The 19,978-nt window shown below is 42.1% G+C and overlaps 1 protein-coding gene across 3 annotated transcripts in view; it reads left to right on the top strand.

Annotated features, from left to right (window-relative positions):
* The window catches only part of zzef1 (zinc finger, ZZ-type with EF hand domain 1), a 242,207-nt gene that overhangs the window by 89,572 nt on the left and 132,657 nt on the right, over positions 1-19,978 (top strand). For all 3 annotated transcript variants that reach the window (XM_080211009.1, XM_080211011.1, XM_080211012.1), the window contains exons 20-25: positions 3,213-3,334; positions 5,879-6,001; positions 7,106-7,275; positions 11,898-11,979; positions 15,684-15,885; positions 18,286-18,440. In XM_080211009.1, coding sequence (XP_080067135.1) covers positions 3,213-3,334; positions 5,879-6,001; positions 7,106-7,275; positions 11,898-11,979; positions 15,684-15,885; positions 18,286-18,440 — 854 coding nt within the window. The remainder of the gene's footprint in view (positions 1-3,212; positions 3,335-5,878; positions 6,002-7,105; positions 7,276-11,897; positions 11,980-15,683; positions 15,886-18,285; positions 18,441-19,978) is intronic.

The following is a 19,978-nucleotide window of genomic DNA, read 5'->3' as shown; positions in this document are numbered from 1 at the left end:
AGTGCACCAGGGTTGATGTTTGGCTTCAGATGTTGTGCCAAAGTTCTCTTTTGCCCCAAACATAGAATAAAATTTTCAAATCAATAAATGTCACTAAAATCGTTAACTCCTGCCATATTCATCAATCTGGGCTCACTTTAACATTTCATCTGAAAAACTATTGGTCGATTGAATGAACTATTAATTGGCCACTGGAATATATTTTGCACTCTGATTGCAGAGTCAACGGCAGGGTTCTGAGGAACATAGAGATCTTGGGGTTCGTATCCACAGATCTCTGAAGGTTGCCATTCAAGTGGGTAGAGCCGTGAAGACTTATTATGTGTTATCGTTTATTAACAGTGGGTTTGAGTTTAAGAGTCATGGGGCTATGCTGCAACTATACAGGACCTTGATGAGACCACATTTGGAATATTGTGTGCAGTAATGGCCACCTCACTAGAAGAAGGATTTGGAGAGAGTGCAGAGGAGATTTACCAGGATGCTGCCTGGTTTGGAGGGCAGGTCTTATAAGGAAAGGTTGAGGGAGCTGGGGCTCTTCTCTTTAGAGCAGAGGAGGACGAGAGGTGACTTAATAGAGGTTTATAAGATATTGAGGGGGATAGATAGAGTGGATGTGCAGAGGCTATTTCCTTGGGTGGATGTAGCTGTTACTAGGGGGCATAGCTATAAGGCTCATGGTGGGGGATATAGAAGGGATGTCCGAGGTAGATTCTATACTCAGAGAGTGGTTGGGGTGTGGAATGCACTGCCTGCTGTGATAGTGGAGTCGGACACCTTCGGAACTTTTAAGCGGTTATTGGATAGGCACATGGAGCACACCAGAATGATAGGGAGTGGGATAGCTTGATCTTGGGTTTGGACATAGCTCGGCACAACATTGAGGGCTGAAGGGCCTGTACTATGCTATACTGTTCTATATTCTATGAGAAGGATGTGGGATCAAGCCCCAGTCTAGTACTTGAGCAACAACCCAGCCTTTTACTGTGGAGAGATAGGGTGACCTGAAGTGTTGAACTTTGGATGAGCTCTTTGGGTGATTCCAGCAGAGACAAATTATTCTGCGGAACTGCCTGAAAAGAGTGGCAGTTTCCTCCAGCAAGCCAACTGGCCGTTCTTTTCACGAACACTTGTGAGACCTGAACTTTGAAATGAATTAATGGGTCTAAAGTACAAAGAACAAAACAGCCCGGGAAACAGGCCCTTCGGCCCAACGAGCCCGCGCCGCCATTTTAACGTTACCAGTCCCCCCTCCACCCATGACCCTTATCTATGCTTATGGCATTCCACATTGAGGGAAAACTAATTTAGGGACAGTTTATTACCTCCAATCAGCCTAATAGCACATCTTTGGGGTGTGGGAGGAAACCGGAGCACCTAATCAGATCCTTGTCGTGTCCTGATGCTGGGATACCTCACAAGAGGTTATTGCAGAAGGTCAGGGGACATGGAGTTGGGGGTAGGGTGTTCGCGTGGATAGAGGATTGGTTGTCAAATAGGAGGCAGAGAGTGGGGGTCAATGGGTGCTATTCGGATTGGCGGTTGGTGACTAGTGGGGTGCCCCAGGGGTCAGTGCTGGGGCCTAAGCTATTTACCATTTATATAGATGATCTGGAGGAGGGAACCGAGTGCAGGGTGTCGAAATTTGCTGATGACACCAAGATTGGGGGAAAGGCAAATTGTGCGGAGGGTGTGGAGAGTCTGCAGAAGGATCTAGATAGGCTGGGCGAATGGGCCAGGAAATGGCAAATGGAATTTAATGTTGGCAAGTGTGAGGTGGTCCACTTTGGTAGGAAGAATGGTAGGAAGGACTATTACTTACGTGGCGAAAAACTGCAGCAGGCGACGGTGCAGAGGGACCTCGGGGTCCTTGTGCATGAGTCGCAAAAACCCAGCTTGCAGGTGCAGCAGGTGGTCAGGAAGGCGAATGGTATGCTGGCCTTCATAGCGAGGGGGATTGAATATAAAAGTAGGGAGGTCTTGCTGCAGCTGTATAGGGCATTGGTGAGGCCGCAGCTGGAGTACTGTGTGCAGTTTTGGGCGCCGCACCTGCGCAAGGATATTTTGGCCCTGGAGGGAGTGCAGAGGAGGTTTACTAGGCTGATACCGGAGTTGAGGGGATTGAGCTATGAGGAGAGGCTGAATAAACTAGGCTTGTACTCGTTAGAGTTTAGAAGAATGAGGGGAGATCTCATTGAGACGTATAAGATGATGAATGGGATGGATAGGATAGAGGTGGAGAGACTCTTCCTGCTCAAAAAAGGACAGTAGGACTAGGGGGCACAGCCTCAAGATAAGGGGGAGGCGGTTTAGAACGGAGTTGAGGAGGAACTTCTTCACTCAAAGGGTGGTGAATCTCTGGAATTCTCTGCCCGTTGAAGTGGTGGAGGCTGCCTCGCTAAATATTTTTAAGAAGCGGGTTGATGGGTTCTTGATAAGAGAGGGGATTAAGGGTTATGGGGAGAGGGCGGGAAAGTGGAACTGAGCCACGACAGATCAGCCATGATCTTATTGAATGGCGGGGCAGGCTCGAAGGGCTAGATGGCCTACTCCTGCTCCTATTTCTTATGTTCTTATGTAACACAAGTTCTTTCTAATTGGACAAAGCAATGAAATGCACTAGAATTGTTGTGTACTATGGATTTTGGCATTATTTATGACTCCGCGATCAGAAGTACCTCTTTATGGGATTTACATTGTAATTTGGGTTGGGTTGGGTCGATTGATTCACTTCTAGTTCTAGTTTTGTTTACTGGGAGAGAAGAGAATCTATTTATTTGTAAATAGTTGCGTTGACTGTTGAGTACTCCTGAGTTCTTCAATATGAGTATTATCAATAAATCATTCTACTTAATAATTAGCTAGGAATGTGGGAAACACCTACTTTATTATTTAATGTTACTTCAACAAGGAGAAAAGCCTGAGATGTGATAATGCAATATTTTAAAACTATTTAATAAGCATCCCTGTGATTATAAACAAGACATTTAACCATTGGTTGTGTCACATTTCAGACTAATGTTGAAGAGAAGTGTAACATTAACTGGGTGTTCTGTATAGGACAGGTTAGGATTTTATCCAAGTTTGCGTGATCTTCGTGGAGTTGATTTGACTGCAGAAGCTTTCATCTGTATAATAGAGAATGCTCTAGATTAGAAGCTGGAACTGATTTGCATTGCTTTCTGTTATTTGCCGTTATTATTACTGAACAGATGTCAAACGACACATCTCCAGCGCATCCAATGTACTGGATTTCCTGATGGTGAAATGCACTGAGAATAAGATCATGTCAAACCTGAATGACTCTTTTCTTGCGATGGCAACTAGACAACTGGTATGTGAGTTAAGACATGTTTGCACCTCTAAATACACATATTAATGAAACGTTTCTTTAAAAAAAAACAGATATTCTCACAATATATGAAAATGTTGTGGGGTTTTTTTCTGCACAATTTATGTGAATAATGGAGTATAAATCATTAAAGGGCAAAAGATGGGTTCGTATTTCTAGCTTCTTTTTGTTCTTTTCCATTTCCAGGATTTGCAGTTTGTTTCTAATGAATGGATTTACAGGTTAATTTGTTTAACAGTGGGCCATTAATATTTTATACTGTAGTTGATCAAAATTATTACACAGACATAAGCTCCCAATTTATTAGAAAGATGCAGTCCAATTTGACCTTGAGTACAATTTAGAATTTGGTTAGATGTGTCAGCACATGTTGCAGAGCCATGGGGAAATAGCAGGTGAATGGGGCGAACGTAATCGCCCCTTTTAAAGAACAGGCGCAGGCTGCTGGACCAAATGGCTTTGTCTCCTGTTACAAGATTTGAATCTGTGATCGTCTTTTTTTTTATTCAATTGTGGGACATGGGCATAGCTGGCTGGGCAGCATTCATTGCCCATCCCTAGTTGCCTGAGGGCAGTTGAAAGGCAACCACATTGCTGTGGTTCTGGAGTCACATGTAGACCTGATCGGGTAAGGACAGCAAATTTCTTTCCCTGAAGGACGTTAATGAACCAGATGAGTTTTTTTAGACAAGCGACAATACTTTTATGGTCATCAGTAGATTCTAAATTTTAATTTTTTTAAAATTGAAATCAAATTCCTCCATCTGCAGTGGCAAGATTCGAACCCGAGTGTCCACAGCATTATTTGAGTTTCTGAATTAATAGACAAACCTTAAGGCCTTTGCCTCCCCTTTTAGTTGGCTTACCATGCATTTTTGCACCTCCAGCAACCTCATTGTCTATGTAAATATTAAATATTAATGCTAACATAAACAAGAATTGCCCCAGAGCACCCAGTGCCAAGTTGTGCTGACATTACAGTATTATAGATTGGTAATAGCATTGAGGAAGTGTGACCTTTGGGTGTGCTGCTGGGATTCCTTGTTATTTGAGCTGGTTGCTGGGTCTTTCACACACATACTGGTACACAGATTCATTGACACTTTGAAAGAAGGCCTAAGTTCAGGGTAGCATTTACAGTGAATCTCATGGACTTCAACGAAACCTCGGTTGCCCTTTGTCAGTGGCTCACAATGTGTGATCAATGGTGGTGATCTGCCACGTTCCTCTGGATGATCATGGCTCTGGTCACTGATGTGTGATGCCACAGCCAAGCCTATAAGAAAGAACAGAGCAGAACCTTCCTCTCTATGACCCGCATGACGTCACACAACCAGACTCTCCCCTGTGTACGTGGCATGAGTCTCCATAAGCACAAACAACGACAGTGTAGCTTAATAAGCAAGATTTACATTCCCATTGATTTCATGATTATATATAAGATGATTATTATTTTCTCAGAAGATTGTTGTGATGATTTTATAACATGTTAGAATGTTTCAAACAAACTTATTATCTTACGTTCATAATATGATAATGTTTACACTTTTGTTTCTGGAATGAAATACTAATTTACTTCTGATGCTTAGTGAACATAAATGTATTACACTTAAGCGCAAAATGTGGCAAAATATTTATGCAAAATATTTATATATTCCATAAGCTCCCCTTTATTACGGTGAGTTTTTTTGCGGTGGTGAGTGAAGATGGGTGGGGTAGGACCTTATATGATCCAGAGGGTCATTTTACCGAAGTAAGTGGTCCCCGGACATGGTAGTTTGATAATCTAGTAACCTAAAATCCAGTAGGTTTTAACAGCTGCTCTCTATTCTTGAGTAGAGTAATCAATAAATACTCCACATGTGCTCACCATAATTCTTCAAGAATGTTGGTAGTGGTTACTTTGACATAGAAATCATACGTCACAATATTATGCTTTTGGAACTATAGTAGCTAGACCCTGATATTGTTTGAGGATTATGTTAAGTAATTTATTTACATTTAGAATCAATGAATGTATGGCCTGACATATTTCGCTATGAAATATTGTTTCTATTTCCCCCTACCCGGTAGCTCAGTGTTGAGAGATTTTACATGTCTCTAAAGGCAGCATATCTAATGTGCCTTCCAGTCTAGTTGTCCTATCCATATTCTTATTGGACAATTCCAATAAATGTTATTGGGAATAACCAAACCTATGTTATTTTGAACAGCTACCTTTATAGTAGATTCTACTGTAATCAGAACAACATCACTGTGATCTTAAGTTGGCTGGCCAGCCCTTGTCAGCATAATGTTTTTGAAAGCTATATTTTCTGGTCATTTGGTATGATCCCAAGATTCAATGAGCTGTGACAATTCAAGATGTATCGTTCCATTACTTTTGACATTTTCTTTAATTTGCCATTCCATCAAATACACTGATTCTATGGTTTATATGTTTTTGAACCTGTTCTATTCCCGCTAATAAATTTAGCTTGCTTATACATAACCATTCAATAATGCTTCTCCAACATTTTGTTGTAGGTAATCTTTCTTTTGGAGCTTTCCAGTTTGGACATCCCTCACTGTTCCCTGCTACAAGCCTTCGCTCCACTGGCTAAAACATTGAAGATCCTCTGTCATGAAACTGGTGATGATTTTATCAAGGTAGCACAGCCTGTGCCTGAGATCTGCACTATTTGTTTGTATAGTCTTGCTGGTAATAACCCAGAAGATGTGTCCATAAGATGATAAAAAAATAGGAGCAGGTATAAGCCATTCAGCCCATCAAACCTGCTCCACAATTCAGGAATATCATTACTGATGTGATTATGGCCTTAACTCTGCTTTCCTGCCTGGTCCCATAACCCTAGATGCTTGAGTAGATCAAGAATCTGTCCAGCTCAGTTTTCAAGCCATTCAGTAACTCAGCCTTACTTGTTTTCTGGCAAAGAGCATTCCCAAGACTGAAGGCTATCAGAGAAGAAATTCCTTCTCATAGAAATCCTACAGTGCAGAAAGAAGCCATTCAACCCATCGAGTCTGCACCAACCACAATCCCACCCAGGCCCTATCCCCATATCCCCACATATTACTCACTAATCCCTCTAATTTAAGCAACCTGGGACACTAAGGAGCAATTTACCATGGCCAGTTAACCTAACCTGCACATCTTTGGACTGTTGGAGGAAACCGGAGCACCTGGAGGAAAACCACGCAGACACAGGGAGAATGTGCAAACTACTTCTGTTTCCAATGCACGTATATCCATCTTTAAACAAGGAGACCAAGTATTCCAGGTGTGATCTCACTAGACAGTCCTTCCTGCCAACGTGGACAATCTTTTAGTTTCCCACGCTGTATTCGATCTGCCAAATTTATGCCCACTCACTTAACCAATCTATATCCCTTTGCATACTCTTTGGGTGGAATTTTCCCATCCCACCCATCACGAGAATCATAGCAGGCAGGCTATGGACCATGCAGAGGTCTGTTGATCTTGGGTGGGATTTTCTGACCTCGGGGCAAGCGTGGCCTGAAAGTCCTGCCCTTTGTATCCTCCTTACAAGTTGCTTTCCTACACGGCTGTCTCATCAGCAAATTTGGCCACAATTCAGTTGGTCCCTTCATCCAAGTCATTAATATAGATTGTATGTCTAATATGGTTTTGAAACTTTCCAGTATGTATCCACATTTTAACCTGTCTACTTACACCACATGAAGATGTTTGATGGAACAGTGACGAGCCCTTGTTTGGATTCTGACCAACAGCTTGATGGTGAGAGCTTGGAGAAATCCGAGGAGCCAGTGTTTCTCAGGATGTGGAGCATGGAGTCGACACACAACTATGAAAACAACAGTCATGAAACAACAGTCTTTGTTTGTCCGGGCGCTACGTTCTTTGAAGTGGAGTTTGATGAGAAAAGTGAAACAGAGAAAAGGTATGGTCCAATTTCAAGCACCAGTCTCCATTGAGATTCTACTGGTGATGTTCTGAGGAATTACTTAATTTTAGTCGGTGGGGAAGGAAGAAAGAAAATAATTAGTGTAACAAATGTAGCAATGAATGATAGCCCTTGACAATATGATCAGCAATTAAAAATATCCTCATCTCCCAAGTGAGATATCCAGTGGATTGTTATATTCAAGGAATATTGTTTATTTATTAGTGTCACAAGTAGGCTTACATTAACACTGCAATGAAGTTACTGTGAAAATCCCCACATTCGGCCTGTTTGAGTAGACCGAGGGAGAATTTAGCACGGCCAATGCACCTAACCAGCGTGTCTTTCAGACTGTGGGAGGAATGGATAGAGGTTTGGGTTTGCCAAAATTGGAATCTGAAATTCCATTTGCCATGGGAGTGTAATAACCTTAGAATAAATGAAGATAGTGATTTCCTGCTCCTTTCCATTCTATGAACTAGATGGTGGGGGCGATCTTATTCAGAATTTGACGAGTGTCAGATTTGCCGTGAAAATGGGTGTGAAGCTCTATCTTTTTTCTCCAGATTTTGAGCCTCTTAGTCTGGAGAACACAGAGTGGGTGTGTTTTACGTCATTACTCTGGTGAGGCAGGGACTCTTAGAGCTGGTAAGACCGGCTGCACTGAGATTGAGGCGACGTTTTTAAAAAGTGCCCAGATTGGAACAAAAAGCTCACTCTCCTCAGTCCTAGACCCATAGCTGGAATCTCCATCTCCCACGCCCTCCCTATCCATTGCCAGCATCTTATTCCCTCCACAATCATCACTGGCATTCACATCCGCCCTCGGTGCCTGTACCGACCCCACAAATATGGTCTTAACTCCACTTTCCTGCCTGGCCCCATAATCCTAGTTGCTTGAATAGATCAAGAATCTGTCCAACTCAGCCTTGAAACCATTCAGTAACCCAGCCTCACTTGTTCTCTGGGAAAGAGAATCCCAAAGACTAAAGGCCCTCAAAGAAATTCTTTCTGTTTCCAATGCAGTTATATCATCTTTAAGTAAGGAGACCAAAACTGCACACTGTACAGTCCTTCCTGCCAAAGTGGACCATCTTTCAGTTTCCCACATTGTATTCAATCTGCCAGACTTAGACCCACTCGCTTAACCGAACTATATCTATATATTGCAAAGTCTTTGGATGGAATTTTCCCATCATGGGAATCCTAGGGCCTGTCTTTGGCACTGCCAGCACCATTGTGGCAGGACCAACCTGTGCCAGGGGATGTTAACACAGTAAAAAGTCTGACAACACCAGGTTTTAGTCCAACCTATTTATTTGATAATATTCTCACTAGCTTTCGAGGGGACAGCCTCTTCAGGCTGTCCCCTCGAAAGCTAGTGAGAATATTATCAAATAAATAGGTTGGACTAAAACCTGGTGTTGTCAGACTTTTTACTGTGTTTACGCCAGTCCAACGCCGGCATACCCACACCAGGGGATGTTGCCAGGGCTATACTGACCTTTGTGTCTCTGGAAGGGATTTGCGCGCCAAGAGTGTGGGCTCAAGACCCTGCCATTGAGAATAAATCTGGGCAGCAGTTGGAGCTGGGTATCATTAGGGAAATAATTGCCCATAATCCTCAAAATATGATTGTTAATATAGGGAACCCAGAGGATCAAAAACTCAGTTGGCAGCAATTGGAATGTAAAAAGTTTAATCTTAAATGTCAAGGTATTGGAATTTCCTATTTTGATAATGACCCATTTTCCAATGACTGGCTGCATTTAATTGTTATAGGGTCCAATTTTATCTTTGGTCTTTTAATCAGAAGTAATGCCTTTTCAACTCAATACCTTTTATCACTTGGTAGAACTGTTTTTAACTTCCAAATGTTGGTGGTATAATCTGGTAAATTAAACCGTCTCCCACCGAACTGGATATTGTCAGTTTGTCAAAAATGCAAGAATTTTTAGACACAACAAAATTTAAAATGTGTTGAAAGATTATGTCTGGAAGCATGGCCATACAGTTTGTGTTGAACCCTTTGTCAAAAGTGAAAATAATCAACTCTTTAAACCAGATATTGTGATATGTAATGATGATGATGAGGTAGCAGTGGTTATTGTAACTATAAGGTATGTGGATGATGAGGATTCCTTTTTGAAAACCTGGAATGAATAAGTAAAGAAGTGTGAACATTTGAAGGATTAAAACATGGAGATCACGCATGGTAGAACTGAGAATTTTTTTTTGTTTTTATTAAGGGAGAACAAGGAAAATGGCTGGAACATAATAATACATTGCTGAAGGTCCTCAAAATAATATCAAAGAAAAATTTTGAGGAACCACTCTGTTCCAAACTACAAAATTCTGAAAATGTTTATAGATCATTGAATTCACTGATTATATGTTTAAACTGATCTTACAATTTTATAGTGTGTTTAATATTGTTAATTAGATTTAATTTTAATGCATGTTATATTGGTCCATGTTATATAGTAATAAAGTTAAGTATTTTTATGGAATCAGTAGCTTCAGCACTGCCAAATGGTGAGGTTTATAACGATTGGTTTTGACGTGTTCTTTAACATCCCTGTAACTATAAGGTATTCTGCAGTTACTATGATTTTTATAAATGTTCTGCCCTTGTTTGATATTATCTGCCCATTTCCACCTGAGATGTTAACATCTTGTGGATGTACCACATTAAGACACAAAATATGCAACAAGTAATTGTTGCTCTGTGTTCTTTCCATACCATAGAACCAAGAGGTTTAAAGAAGGGAAACAAAAAAAGGACTGAATCCTTTTTGGTCTCAATTCTGCTCTGCTTTCTTCCTTCTCATTTGCCATTCAATTTCTTTTATAGAACCGTAGAATGTTTGCAGCACAGAAGGAGGCCCTTTAGCCTTCATGCCTGTGTTGCTCTCTATCCCATTACTCTGCATTTTCGCTGTAATTTTCTATCTCCAGATAATTGTCCAATTCTCTTTGAAAGCTTCCATCACACCCTGTCAGCAATGCACTCCTGATCCTAAGCAGTCACTGCATTCTTATGTTCTTCCTTATGTCGCTGTAGCCAATTGTTTTAAATCTGTATCTTCTGGTTCTCAGTCTTTCTGCCAGTGGGAACAATTTCTCCCTATTTATTCAGTCTTGGCACCTCTTGTTTTTGAACAACTCTATCAAATCTCCTCTTAATCTTCTGTCAGTTCTAGTAAGAGGAGGGGTCTGAATCCAGACCTAGAATCTTTACAGTGCAGAAGGAAGCCCTCCAACAAAGCATCTTACCCAGGCCCTACCCCCATAAATTCCATGTATTTACCCTACTAATTCCCCCTAACCTACCATCACCACAACAGTTCAGTGACTTTCACTGCTAGCTGTGCAGACACATGGATTTGGGCCAGTGTCTGTGGGAGTTTACGCATTCTCCCTGTGGTTGCGTGGGTTTCCTCCGGGTGCTCGGGTTTCCTCCCACACCCCAAAGATGTGCTCTTAGGCTGATTGGTGTACCGAATTGACCCTACACTATTGTCCCCTGAATCTGGCTACATTAGGGGTACCATTCACATACACATGGGGCAGGGTAGGTGTAGGAAAAGGCTTTGTTGAAATGGTGGCGCGGGCTCATTGGGCCGAAGGGCCTGTTTCCCATGCTGGGTTGTTCTTTGTTCTTTATCTTAGGACACTAAACGGCACTTTAGCATGGCAATCAACTTAATCTGCACATCTTTGGATAGTGGGAGAAAACTGGAGCGCCCGGAGGAAACCCATGCAGACACAGGCAGAACATGTAAAGTCCACACAGCCAGTCACCTAAGGCTGGAATTGAACCTTGGTGTTGTGAGGCAGAGGTGCTAACCACTGTGCCAACATGTTGCCCAGAATAGCCCCGGCTTCTCCAATCTATCCACGTAATTGAAGTCCCTCGTCCCTGGAACCGATTTCATGAATCTTTTCCCCACTCTTACATCTTTCCTAAAATGTTGTGTTCAGAACTGCTCCATTTGAGGGTGAACCAGTGTTTAAATGCAGGTTTATCACAGCTACCTTACTTTTATACTCTGTGCCTCTACTTATTCAACACTTTTTCTACCTGTCTTGTCAGCTTCCATGACTTATACATAAATGCCCCCAGATTCCTCTGCACCTGCACCCCCTTTAGAATTGTATCTTTCATATTGCTTTTCCCTGTTCTTCCTTCCAAAGTGAATCTCTCCAAAAATTTAATTTCCTTTTCAACCCACTTGTATTACTGTTTTAATCATTTTCTGTCTCTGGTATAATGATTATTCTGCCCAAATGACTCTTATCTAGATTATTATTTGTAATCTTGAAAGCCTGAGTTGCCAGAGAGCTGAATATTCTTAACATTTCGTTAGATCTTTCTTGATTCCAGAGTTATTGTGATCATTTCCCTTCGACTTCTCAAGGCAATGTTATGCTACTTCTGTCCTTATTGTAGCTCCTTGTATAATTGTTATAATCCAAATCAGAATTTTAGTCCAAACGTTTATTCAGTTGAGTGATGTGAATTATAAGTAGAATTCTTGATATATCAACACTTTGTACAAAATGACTTGAAGACCTTCCAGTTTCTAAGTATTTATTTAGGAATTATTTTCTTGAAGGTACGATTACTTGGAATTTACAGACTCTAGAGGAGTGAAAGTGCGCTACGATGGGAAGGTTGGAACAGAGAAATGGCCAACGGTAAGCTTCTCAATGACTCTATTGTATATTTGCATACTTGCCTCTGAACTCTACCTCTTAAAATCTTGGACTTTCGCCAGGTCTTAAAGCATGTAGTTTAGGATGAGGGCTTGGGTCGTATTATTTATTATTGGAGGGACCAGGAGTTAGATGAGATGCAAGACCTGTCTTCTTAACTTGGTAATGGTCCCTTAACACATAGAATATGCAGTGGCCCTAAAGGTTTTCACTGACATTCTGTTTCGTACATTAAAGGTGCTTTATAAGGACAAATAATTATCGACTGTTCCATTTAATCCATGAGAGCCACATCAGCGTGAAATGTCTGTAATCCATACTTGCCACTTATTCTGTTTGAGATACAACTGGGACACATTTTAGAATGTAGAACATTATAGCGCAGTACAGGCCCTTCAGCCCTTGATGTTGCGCCGACCCGTGAAAGCCAATCTAAAGCCCATCTAACCTACACTGTTCCAATATCATCCATATGTTTATCCAGTGACCATTTAAATGCCCTTAATGTTGGTGAGTCCACTACTGTTGCAGGAAGGGCATTCCAAGCCCTTACTACTTTCTGAGTAAAGGACCTACCTCTGACATCTGTCCTATATCTATCACCCTTCAATTTAAAGCTATGTCCCCTTGTGCTAGCCATCAGCATCCGCGGAAATAGGCCCTCACTGTCCACCCTATCTAATCCTCTGATCACCTTGTATGTTTTTATTAAGTCACCTCTTAACTTCTTCTCTCTAACGAAAACAACCTGAAGTCCCTCAGCCTTTCCTCATAAGATCTCTCCACCATACCAGGAAAATCCTGGCAAATCTCCTCTGCACCCTTTCCAATGCTTCCACATCCTTCCTATAACGCGGCAACGAGAACTGTACTCAGTACTCCAAGTGCGGCCGCACCAGAGTTTTGTACAACTGCAACATGACCTCGTGGCTTTGAAACTCAGTCCCTCTACCAATAAAAGCTAATGCACTGTACGCCTTCTTAACAACCCTACCGACCTGGTAGCCAACTTTCAGGGATCTACGCACATGGACACCGAGATCTCTCTGCTTATCTACAATACCAAGTATCTTAGCGTTAATCTAGAACTCTGTATTTCTGTTACTCCTTCCAAAGTGAATCACCCCACACTTTGCCACATTAAACTCCATTTGCCACCTCTCAGCCAAGCTCTGCAGCTTATCTATGTCCCTCTGTAACCTGAAACATCCTTCCGCACTGTCCACAACTCCACCGACTTTAGTGTCATCAGCAAATTTACTAACCCATCCTTCTACGCCCTCATTCAGGTCATTTATAAAAATGACAAACAGCACTGGTCCCAAAACAGATCCTTGCTGTACACCACTAGTAACTGAACTCCAGGATGAACATTTCCCATCAACCACCACCCTCTGTCTTCTTACAGCTAGCCAATTTCTGATCCAAACCGCTAATTCACCCTCAATCCCATGCCTCCACATTTTCTGCAATAGCCTATCATGGGGAACCGTATCAAACGCTTTATAGAAATCCATATACACCACATCAACTGCTTTACCTTCATCCACCTTTTTGGACACCTTCTCAAAGAACTCAGTAAGGCTTGTGAGGCATGACCTACCTTTCACAAAACCGTGTTGACTATCCCTAATCAAGTTATTCCTTTCTAGATGATTATAAAGCCTATCTCTTACAATTCTTTCCAAAAACTTTGCCCACAACAGAAGTAAGGCTGACTGGTCTATAATTACCAGGATTGTCTCTACTCCCCTTCTTGAGCAAGGGGACAGCATTTGCTATCCTCCAGTCTTCTGGCACTGTTCCTGTAGACAATGACAACATAAAGATCAAAGCCAAAGCCTCTGCAATCTCCTCCCTAGCCTCCCAGAGAATCCTAGGATAAATCCCATCCAGCCTACGGGACTTTCATACTTTCCAGAGTTGCTAAACCTCCTCCTTATGAACCTCAATCCTGCAGAATCTAATACCCTGTATCTCAGTATTCTCCTTGACAACATTGTCTTTTTCCTGTGTGAATACTGATGAAAAATATTCATTTAGCGCCTCTCCTATCTCTTCCGACTCCACGCACAACTTCTCACTACTGTCCTTGATTGGCCCTAATCTTACCCTAGTCATTCTTTTATTCCTAACACACCTATAGGAAGCTTTAGGGTTTTCCTTGATCCTACAGCCCAAGGCTTCTCATGTCCCCTTCTGGCTCTTCTTATCTCTCTAGGTCCTTCCTGGCTAACTTGTAACTTTCAAACACCCTAACTGAGCCTTCACGTCTCATCTTTGCATAAGTCTCCTTCTTCCTCTTCACAAGAGATTCAACTTCTTTAGTAAACCACAGTTCCCTCGCTCGACCACTTTCCCCCCTGCCTGACAGGTACATATTTATCAAGGACACACAGTAGCTGTTCCTTGAACAAGCTCCGCATTTCAGTTGTGCATATCCCCTGCAGTTTCCTTTCACATCCTGTGCATCCTAAATCTTGCCTAATTGCGTCATAATTTCCTTTCCTCCAGCTATAACTCTTGCCCCATGGTATATACCTACCACTTTCCATCGTTAAAGTAAACGTATCCGAATTGTGGTCACTATCACCAAATGCTCATCTACCTCCAAATCTAACACCTGGCCTGGTTCATTACCCTGTACCAAATCCAATGTGGCCTCGCCATTGTTGGCCTATCTATATACTGTGTCAGGAAACCCTCCTGCACACATTGGACCAAAACTGACCCATCCAAAGTACTCGAAATATAGTGTTTCCAATCAATATTTGTAAAGTTAAAGTCCCCATAACAACTACCCTGTTACTCTCTCTTCCAGCCCATTACTGAATCAGAGTGACATCTAACAGTCTTGTGATTCAGGCACACATCATAATTCAGTGGAGTCCAAATATTTACTCAGCACAATTCAGTAATTTACGTGGTCTTACGCAACTAAGAATATAAATGGTTCTGAGATTGCTCTTATCCATTAATATTTGCAGACGAGGGAAATTGGAATTTAATATCCTGGTGTCCTTGGTGCTATAGCGTACATTGCTAATGGGCTGAGAGCATTACCTCTCTATGTGACACTACTCTTTAACTATTTGTAATTCCTAATCTTCCTTGGGTCTAGTTGGGTTCTTGCAGTGCACCATTTCACAACCTTTGGTGGGAAAAATGCTCAATTGAAACTTTTATCTGGAAATCTCAAAGTTTCTGATGGAAACTTTCAAATCTGGAGCTTTGAAGAGCTGTGCAAAAGCTTGTTTTGAGCATCAGAGTTGGTATAGGACAGAACTGTTAATAAGGAAACATGCTACTGTTGCCCAGGGAAAGTAGACTGAATTCAAGGTTGTTCAAACAAAGTGTCCACACTGTGCTGAGATGATTTCCAGATCATGGCTGGAATTTTGTCATTAGGTGTCTCTGCTTTTTAAAAACATCAGGTCTGTTTTGTTCAGTAAAAAATAATAATGGCTTTTTCATTTCACTGATTTTTTTTTCGTGGCTGTAATTGAGGTCTGTGCATTACTTGGAAATTTTGTTAAGAGAAACTGTTTCATTTAAAAATCCTACCTGTTCCCAAGTATCAGTCTGCCCTCTGCAGTGAAAACAGGACTTTGGTGATGGATATCACTGAAATAATGATTAGCTCTGGTTGTGTGTAAGATTCTTGCTTGCCTCTTGTTTTTTTGCAGTCAGTGACGTTTAAATCCGGCCCAAGGCTGCAGTTTCTCTTCCACTCTGACAACTGTAATAATGAGTGGGGATACAAGTTCATGGTCAAAGCATATGGCCTTCCAGATGTGCGGGTACCTTGGGTGGCAGATTTACAGCTTCTCGTGTCGCGACTAATGGGTTGCCTTGCCTCCCGGGCTCTGTCTCTAAATTCAGCCTGCGGTAAGTCTCTTTTTGTTCTGTTTTAAGCGGTTGAAAGAGAGCGCCTAGAGTTAATATTAGATAGTGAATGGTCACTTGGGTACACGACAGAAGAAAACTTGCAAAAGGTTTAGTCTACACTGGACCCCTGCAGACAGATGGAAGTGTTGTTGCTTGCTCGATTTGCTCTCTGATTTCAGAAGTGAAACATCAATGTCTTACCCACTATGTCACATTGTTCCATTTTTTTCTGCTTTCTGTTGCCTTATCTAACTTCTTGTGAACATTTCTCTGGGTGAAAGCTCTCCTTTTTTGTGTACAATGACTTCTTTTGCATGGATGAATGCCTTTCCTGGCTGCTATCATGCATCACCTTCGTGCTCTTTTGGCTGGCTGACACTATACTTCCCTCCCGCTGTATTTGCACCCAGGCTTTGCTGGTCTTTTCAGATTTTACTGAGAATGTTTGCATTCTCCCCCACTAAAAATACCCTTTCAAAATTCCAGTGGGTTTGCAAGTCCTGCCCTGTAATGCAGACCTGCCGTACTGGTGTTTACCTGTTTTCTAATACAGCTGTGACCTGCATAACTGGACAAACCAATTTTCTAACAATTACCCAAAGCTGCTCCCTCGTTTCTTAAAATGTTTAAAGATTGTTGTAATACGTGTAATGTGAGTAGCAGATTCAGCACGGGCACACTAATAAAAAAGTTGTGAACATCTTCGTGCTTTTGTACTTTGCAAAAAAAAAGACCAGATGCTTATTTGTAAAATAACTAGTTATTTCCATATTTTATAAAGTGAATTTCCTCCCCAGTCACAGTGTTAACTTTTAAGTTCTTCCGCAGCAGGTGAGTTTTGATGAAAAACCTTTCAGGAATTAGGGCTGGAGGGTTGGTGAGGAGGTGACGATGTGGGTGGAGGTGAAACGGAAGCTGGGAGAATTTCTCTGATAGAAGGACGTCTCCTCTCTGCTAATGGGAGAATGGAACATGTGGGAAAATCTAAGTCTGACAGAGACCCCGATAATCTGCAGTCAAGTGATGTCCTTGGATGCTGGTGAGCCACAAGTGGCATAGAATGGAGGGAAGGGAAATGGGATAGGATTTCTAGTGCCTGGTGAGAGTGGAGCACAGGGAGTGCATTTCTAACCTGGAAATTTCTTTGACCCTGTTCTTCCACACTCCCAGGCACCTTGGTGCTGGGTTGACCTGGTAGATTGGTGGGTATAAGTGGTGTACACTTGGCAATCCTAGCTTGAAATTTGGGCCCTGGCTAGTGTTGGCTCCTTTATAATGAAGGCCCATGGGAGCAGTCAAATGATTGATGGTGACAGCAGGAGAAAAGGTCAGCCAACCAGTGCACCATTACCTTCAACTCAACACCTCCTCCTGTGAATGCCAGTATTGTTCTCACAGTGCCTCAGATAGCCAATACTGTGAGATGGTCCCCTCCAATCCCCGAGACTCTAGCAGGATCAGGAGCAGAGTCACTGGCAACCAGTTTAGCGTGCGCCTGCCGGTGGAGTGGGCTGGCTAATTTTTGTGCCTTTTTGCCTTTCCAGTTTAGGCTCAAAACACTGGGGACCTTTCAGTGGGAGAACAAGGATTAGAAGAAAATAAACTTTGTTTTGGAAGGTGTAACAGAGAAGATGGAATGCTTGACTTCATCTAGTCAACCAGTCTGAATTATATATAGCAATCCTTTAGTAATCTTTTTGATTAACTTGTAATTTTGATGCAGATGGCTGTACAGGTCTTGGCCTTCCGAGTGGGTGGCACTGTTGCTTCCAAGTCAGAAAGCCATGGGTTCAAGACCCACTCCAGAGATTTGAACATCTCGTTATGGGCTGGCGTTCTAGCACAGTGTGACTTTTGGATGAAGCGATAAACCGTCTATCCCCTAAGGTGGACATAAAAGATCCCACTGCATTATTAAAAGGAGAAGAGTAGAATGACTTTAATCAGGCCATTGAGGTTAGCCTACTGGAATATGAACTCCCTGATTAAGGGACCAATTGCTGGGTCAATCAAGAAGATTTTCCTTTGTATTTAACCGGGAGTGTCAGTTCCTCTGGCTCTCCCGAAGGTGGACTGTTGACTGATAGCACTCTGATACAGAGCAGTTGGCGTTGTAAATAAGGGGATTTTGATGAAGGGACTTCTGCCTCCATGAACTTATTACAAAGAGGGAGCTTGCCATGGAGTCACAGCCAATATTTATCTCCACATTACAGCAGTGACTACTCAACAAAAACACTTCGTTGGCTTTAAAGAGCTTAGGGGTCTGTCAGGTTCATGAAAGACATTATATACATGCAATATCTTTCTCTATTTACGTTCTTTTGGTAATTGAATCATTTCACATGGTAATTATATACTCAATGTTGCTGAGAAACTTGCATCTTTTTCTCTGTAAAGGACTACTCCCTGCTGTTGAGTTACCTGTGGAGAAGGTTACATCTGTTGTAGAATCTCAGCTCTGGAAACCCATCTTAAGACATGGAACATGTGTGGGAGAAAGTCCATGCCCAGAGGGAACGTTAGACAGTGTACAATCACAAGATACTGATATGGTAAGTTTAACTTAAACACCATGGCTGGCCTGCTGGCTGATAAGCATTTGAGCTAAACATAGTTGTGTTGAGACTTAGAAAATACTAACCTGAGATCTTAGCCATGTTCCTACATAAAATTGCTGCTATGACTTAATCTGAGTTGATAAGACTGGGGAGGCATTCTTGCTAGACTAATCCAGAAAACTCAACTAATGTTCTGGAGACCCGGATTCGAATCCCAATCCAGCATGATGGAATTTGATTTCAATAAAAAAGATCTGGAATTAAGAATTGACTGGCACCATTGTCGATTGTCAGAAAAACCTATCTGGTTCACTAATGTCCTTTAGAGAAGGAAATTCACGCCACACAAATGCCAGGCAATGACCATCACCAATTAGAGACATTTTAACTACTGCCCCATGACATTCAATGGTGTTACCATCACTGAATCCCCCATTGTCAACATCACTGGGGTTACCATTGACCAGAAACTCAACTGGACTCACCACATAAACACAGTGGCTACAAGAGCAGGTCAGAGGCTAATAATACTGCGGTGAGTAACTCACCTCCTGACTCTCCAAAGCCTATCCATTATCTGCACGGCACAAGTGTGATGGAATACTCTTCACTTGCCTGCGTGGGTGCATCTCCATCAACACTCAAGAAGCTCAACACCATCCAGAACAAAGCAGCTTGCTTGATTGGCACCACATTTATAAACATCCACTCCCTCCACTCTCAGACGCTCAGTAGCAGCAGTGTGTACCATCTACAGGATGCACTGCAGCAATTTACCAAAGCTCCTTAGACAGCACTTTCCAAACCCTTGACCACTTCCATCTAGAATGGCAAGGGCAGATACATGAGCACACCACTTGCAAGTTCACTCCAAGCCACTTAGCCAGCCAGTGACGCCCATGTCCCATGAATGAATAAAAAAAAATCTGCTGTCTTTGTCTGGTCTGGCCTAGATGTGATTCCAGAGCCACGTCGACATGGTTGATCTTCAACTGCCCCCAGGCAACTAGGGATGGCAACAAATACTGGCCAACCAGTGACTCCCATGACCTATGAATGAATGATAAAAAAAAATTCAATATTTGTAAAACTTAAATTTCTGTCCTGAGATTGAAATATTTTGTCACTGAGACATAGGACTGCGATCACATTGTAGGCTGTTGGGTTTTCAATCCGTAAGCTTGCAGATAAATTGAGCCGTCAGCAATGGGAATGTGGTTGACTGGGTCGGATTTAGGTTCAGCTGAAATGGACCTGGAGAGAGTGGAAAGTTGGGTAAAACCAGAAAGAGATGACTTCAGGCTTAGAGTAGAGTGGGCAGAGGTTAAGGATTGTTTGGCTTTGGTGGCAAATCTTGGAGGCAGCTGGTGGAAATTTCTGAATAGGTTTTCTTTATCTTGGTGACAAATTATTCCATAAACTGTTGAAATAGAAACACAAGCTACTGGATAAACTCAGCAGCCTGGCAGCATTTGTGGAGAGAGAAAACAGGGCTAATGTTTCGACTCCATATGACTTTTTACCATAAAGTA

The sequence above is a fragment of the Carcharhinus amblyrhynchos genome, chromosome 23, assembly GCF_965287045.1.
Source record: "Carcharhinus amblyrhynchos chromosome 23, sCarAmb.v2.hapA, whole genome shotgun sequence".
Lineage (NCBI taxonomy): Eukaryota > Metazoa > Chordata > Chondrichthyes > Carcharhiniformes > Carcharhinidae > Carcharhinus > Carcharhinus amblyrhynchos.
Note: the sequence above shows the minus strand (reverse complement) of the source record. Positions and strands in the feature narration are given on the sequence as shown.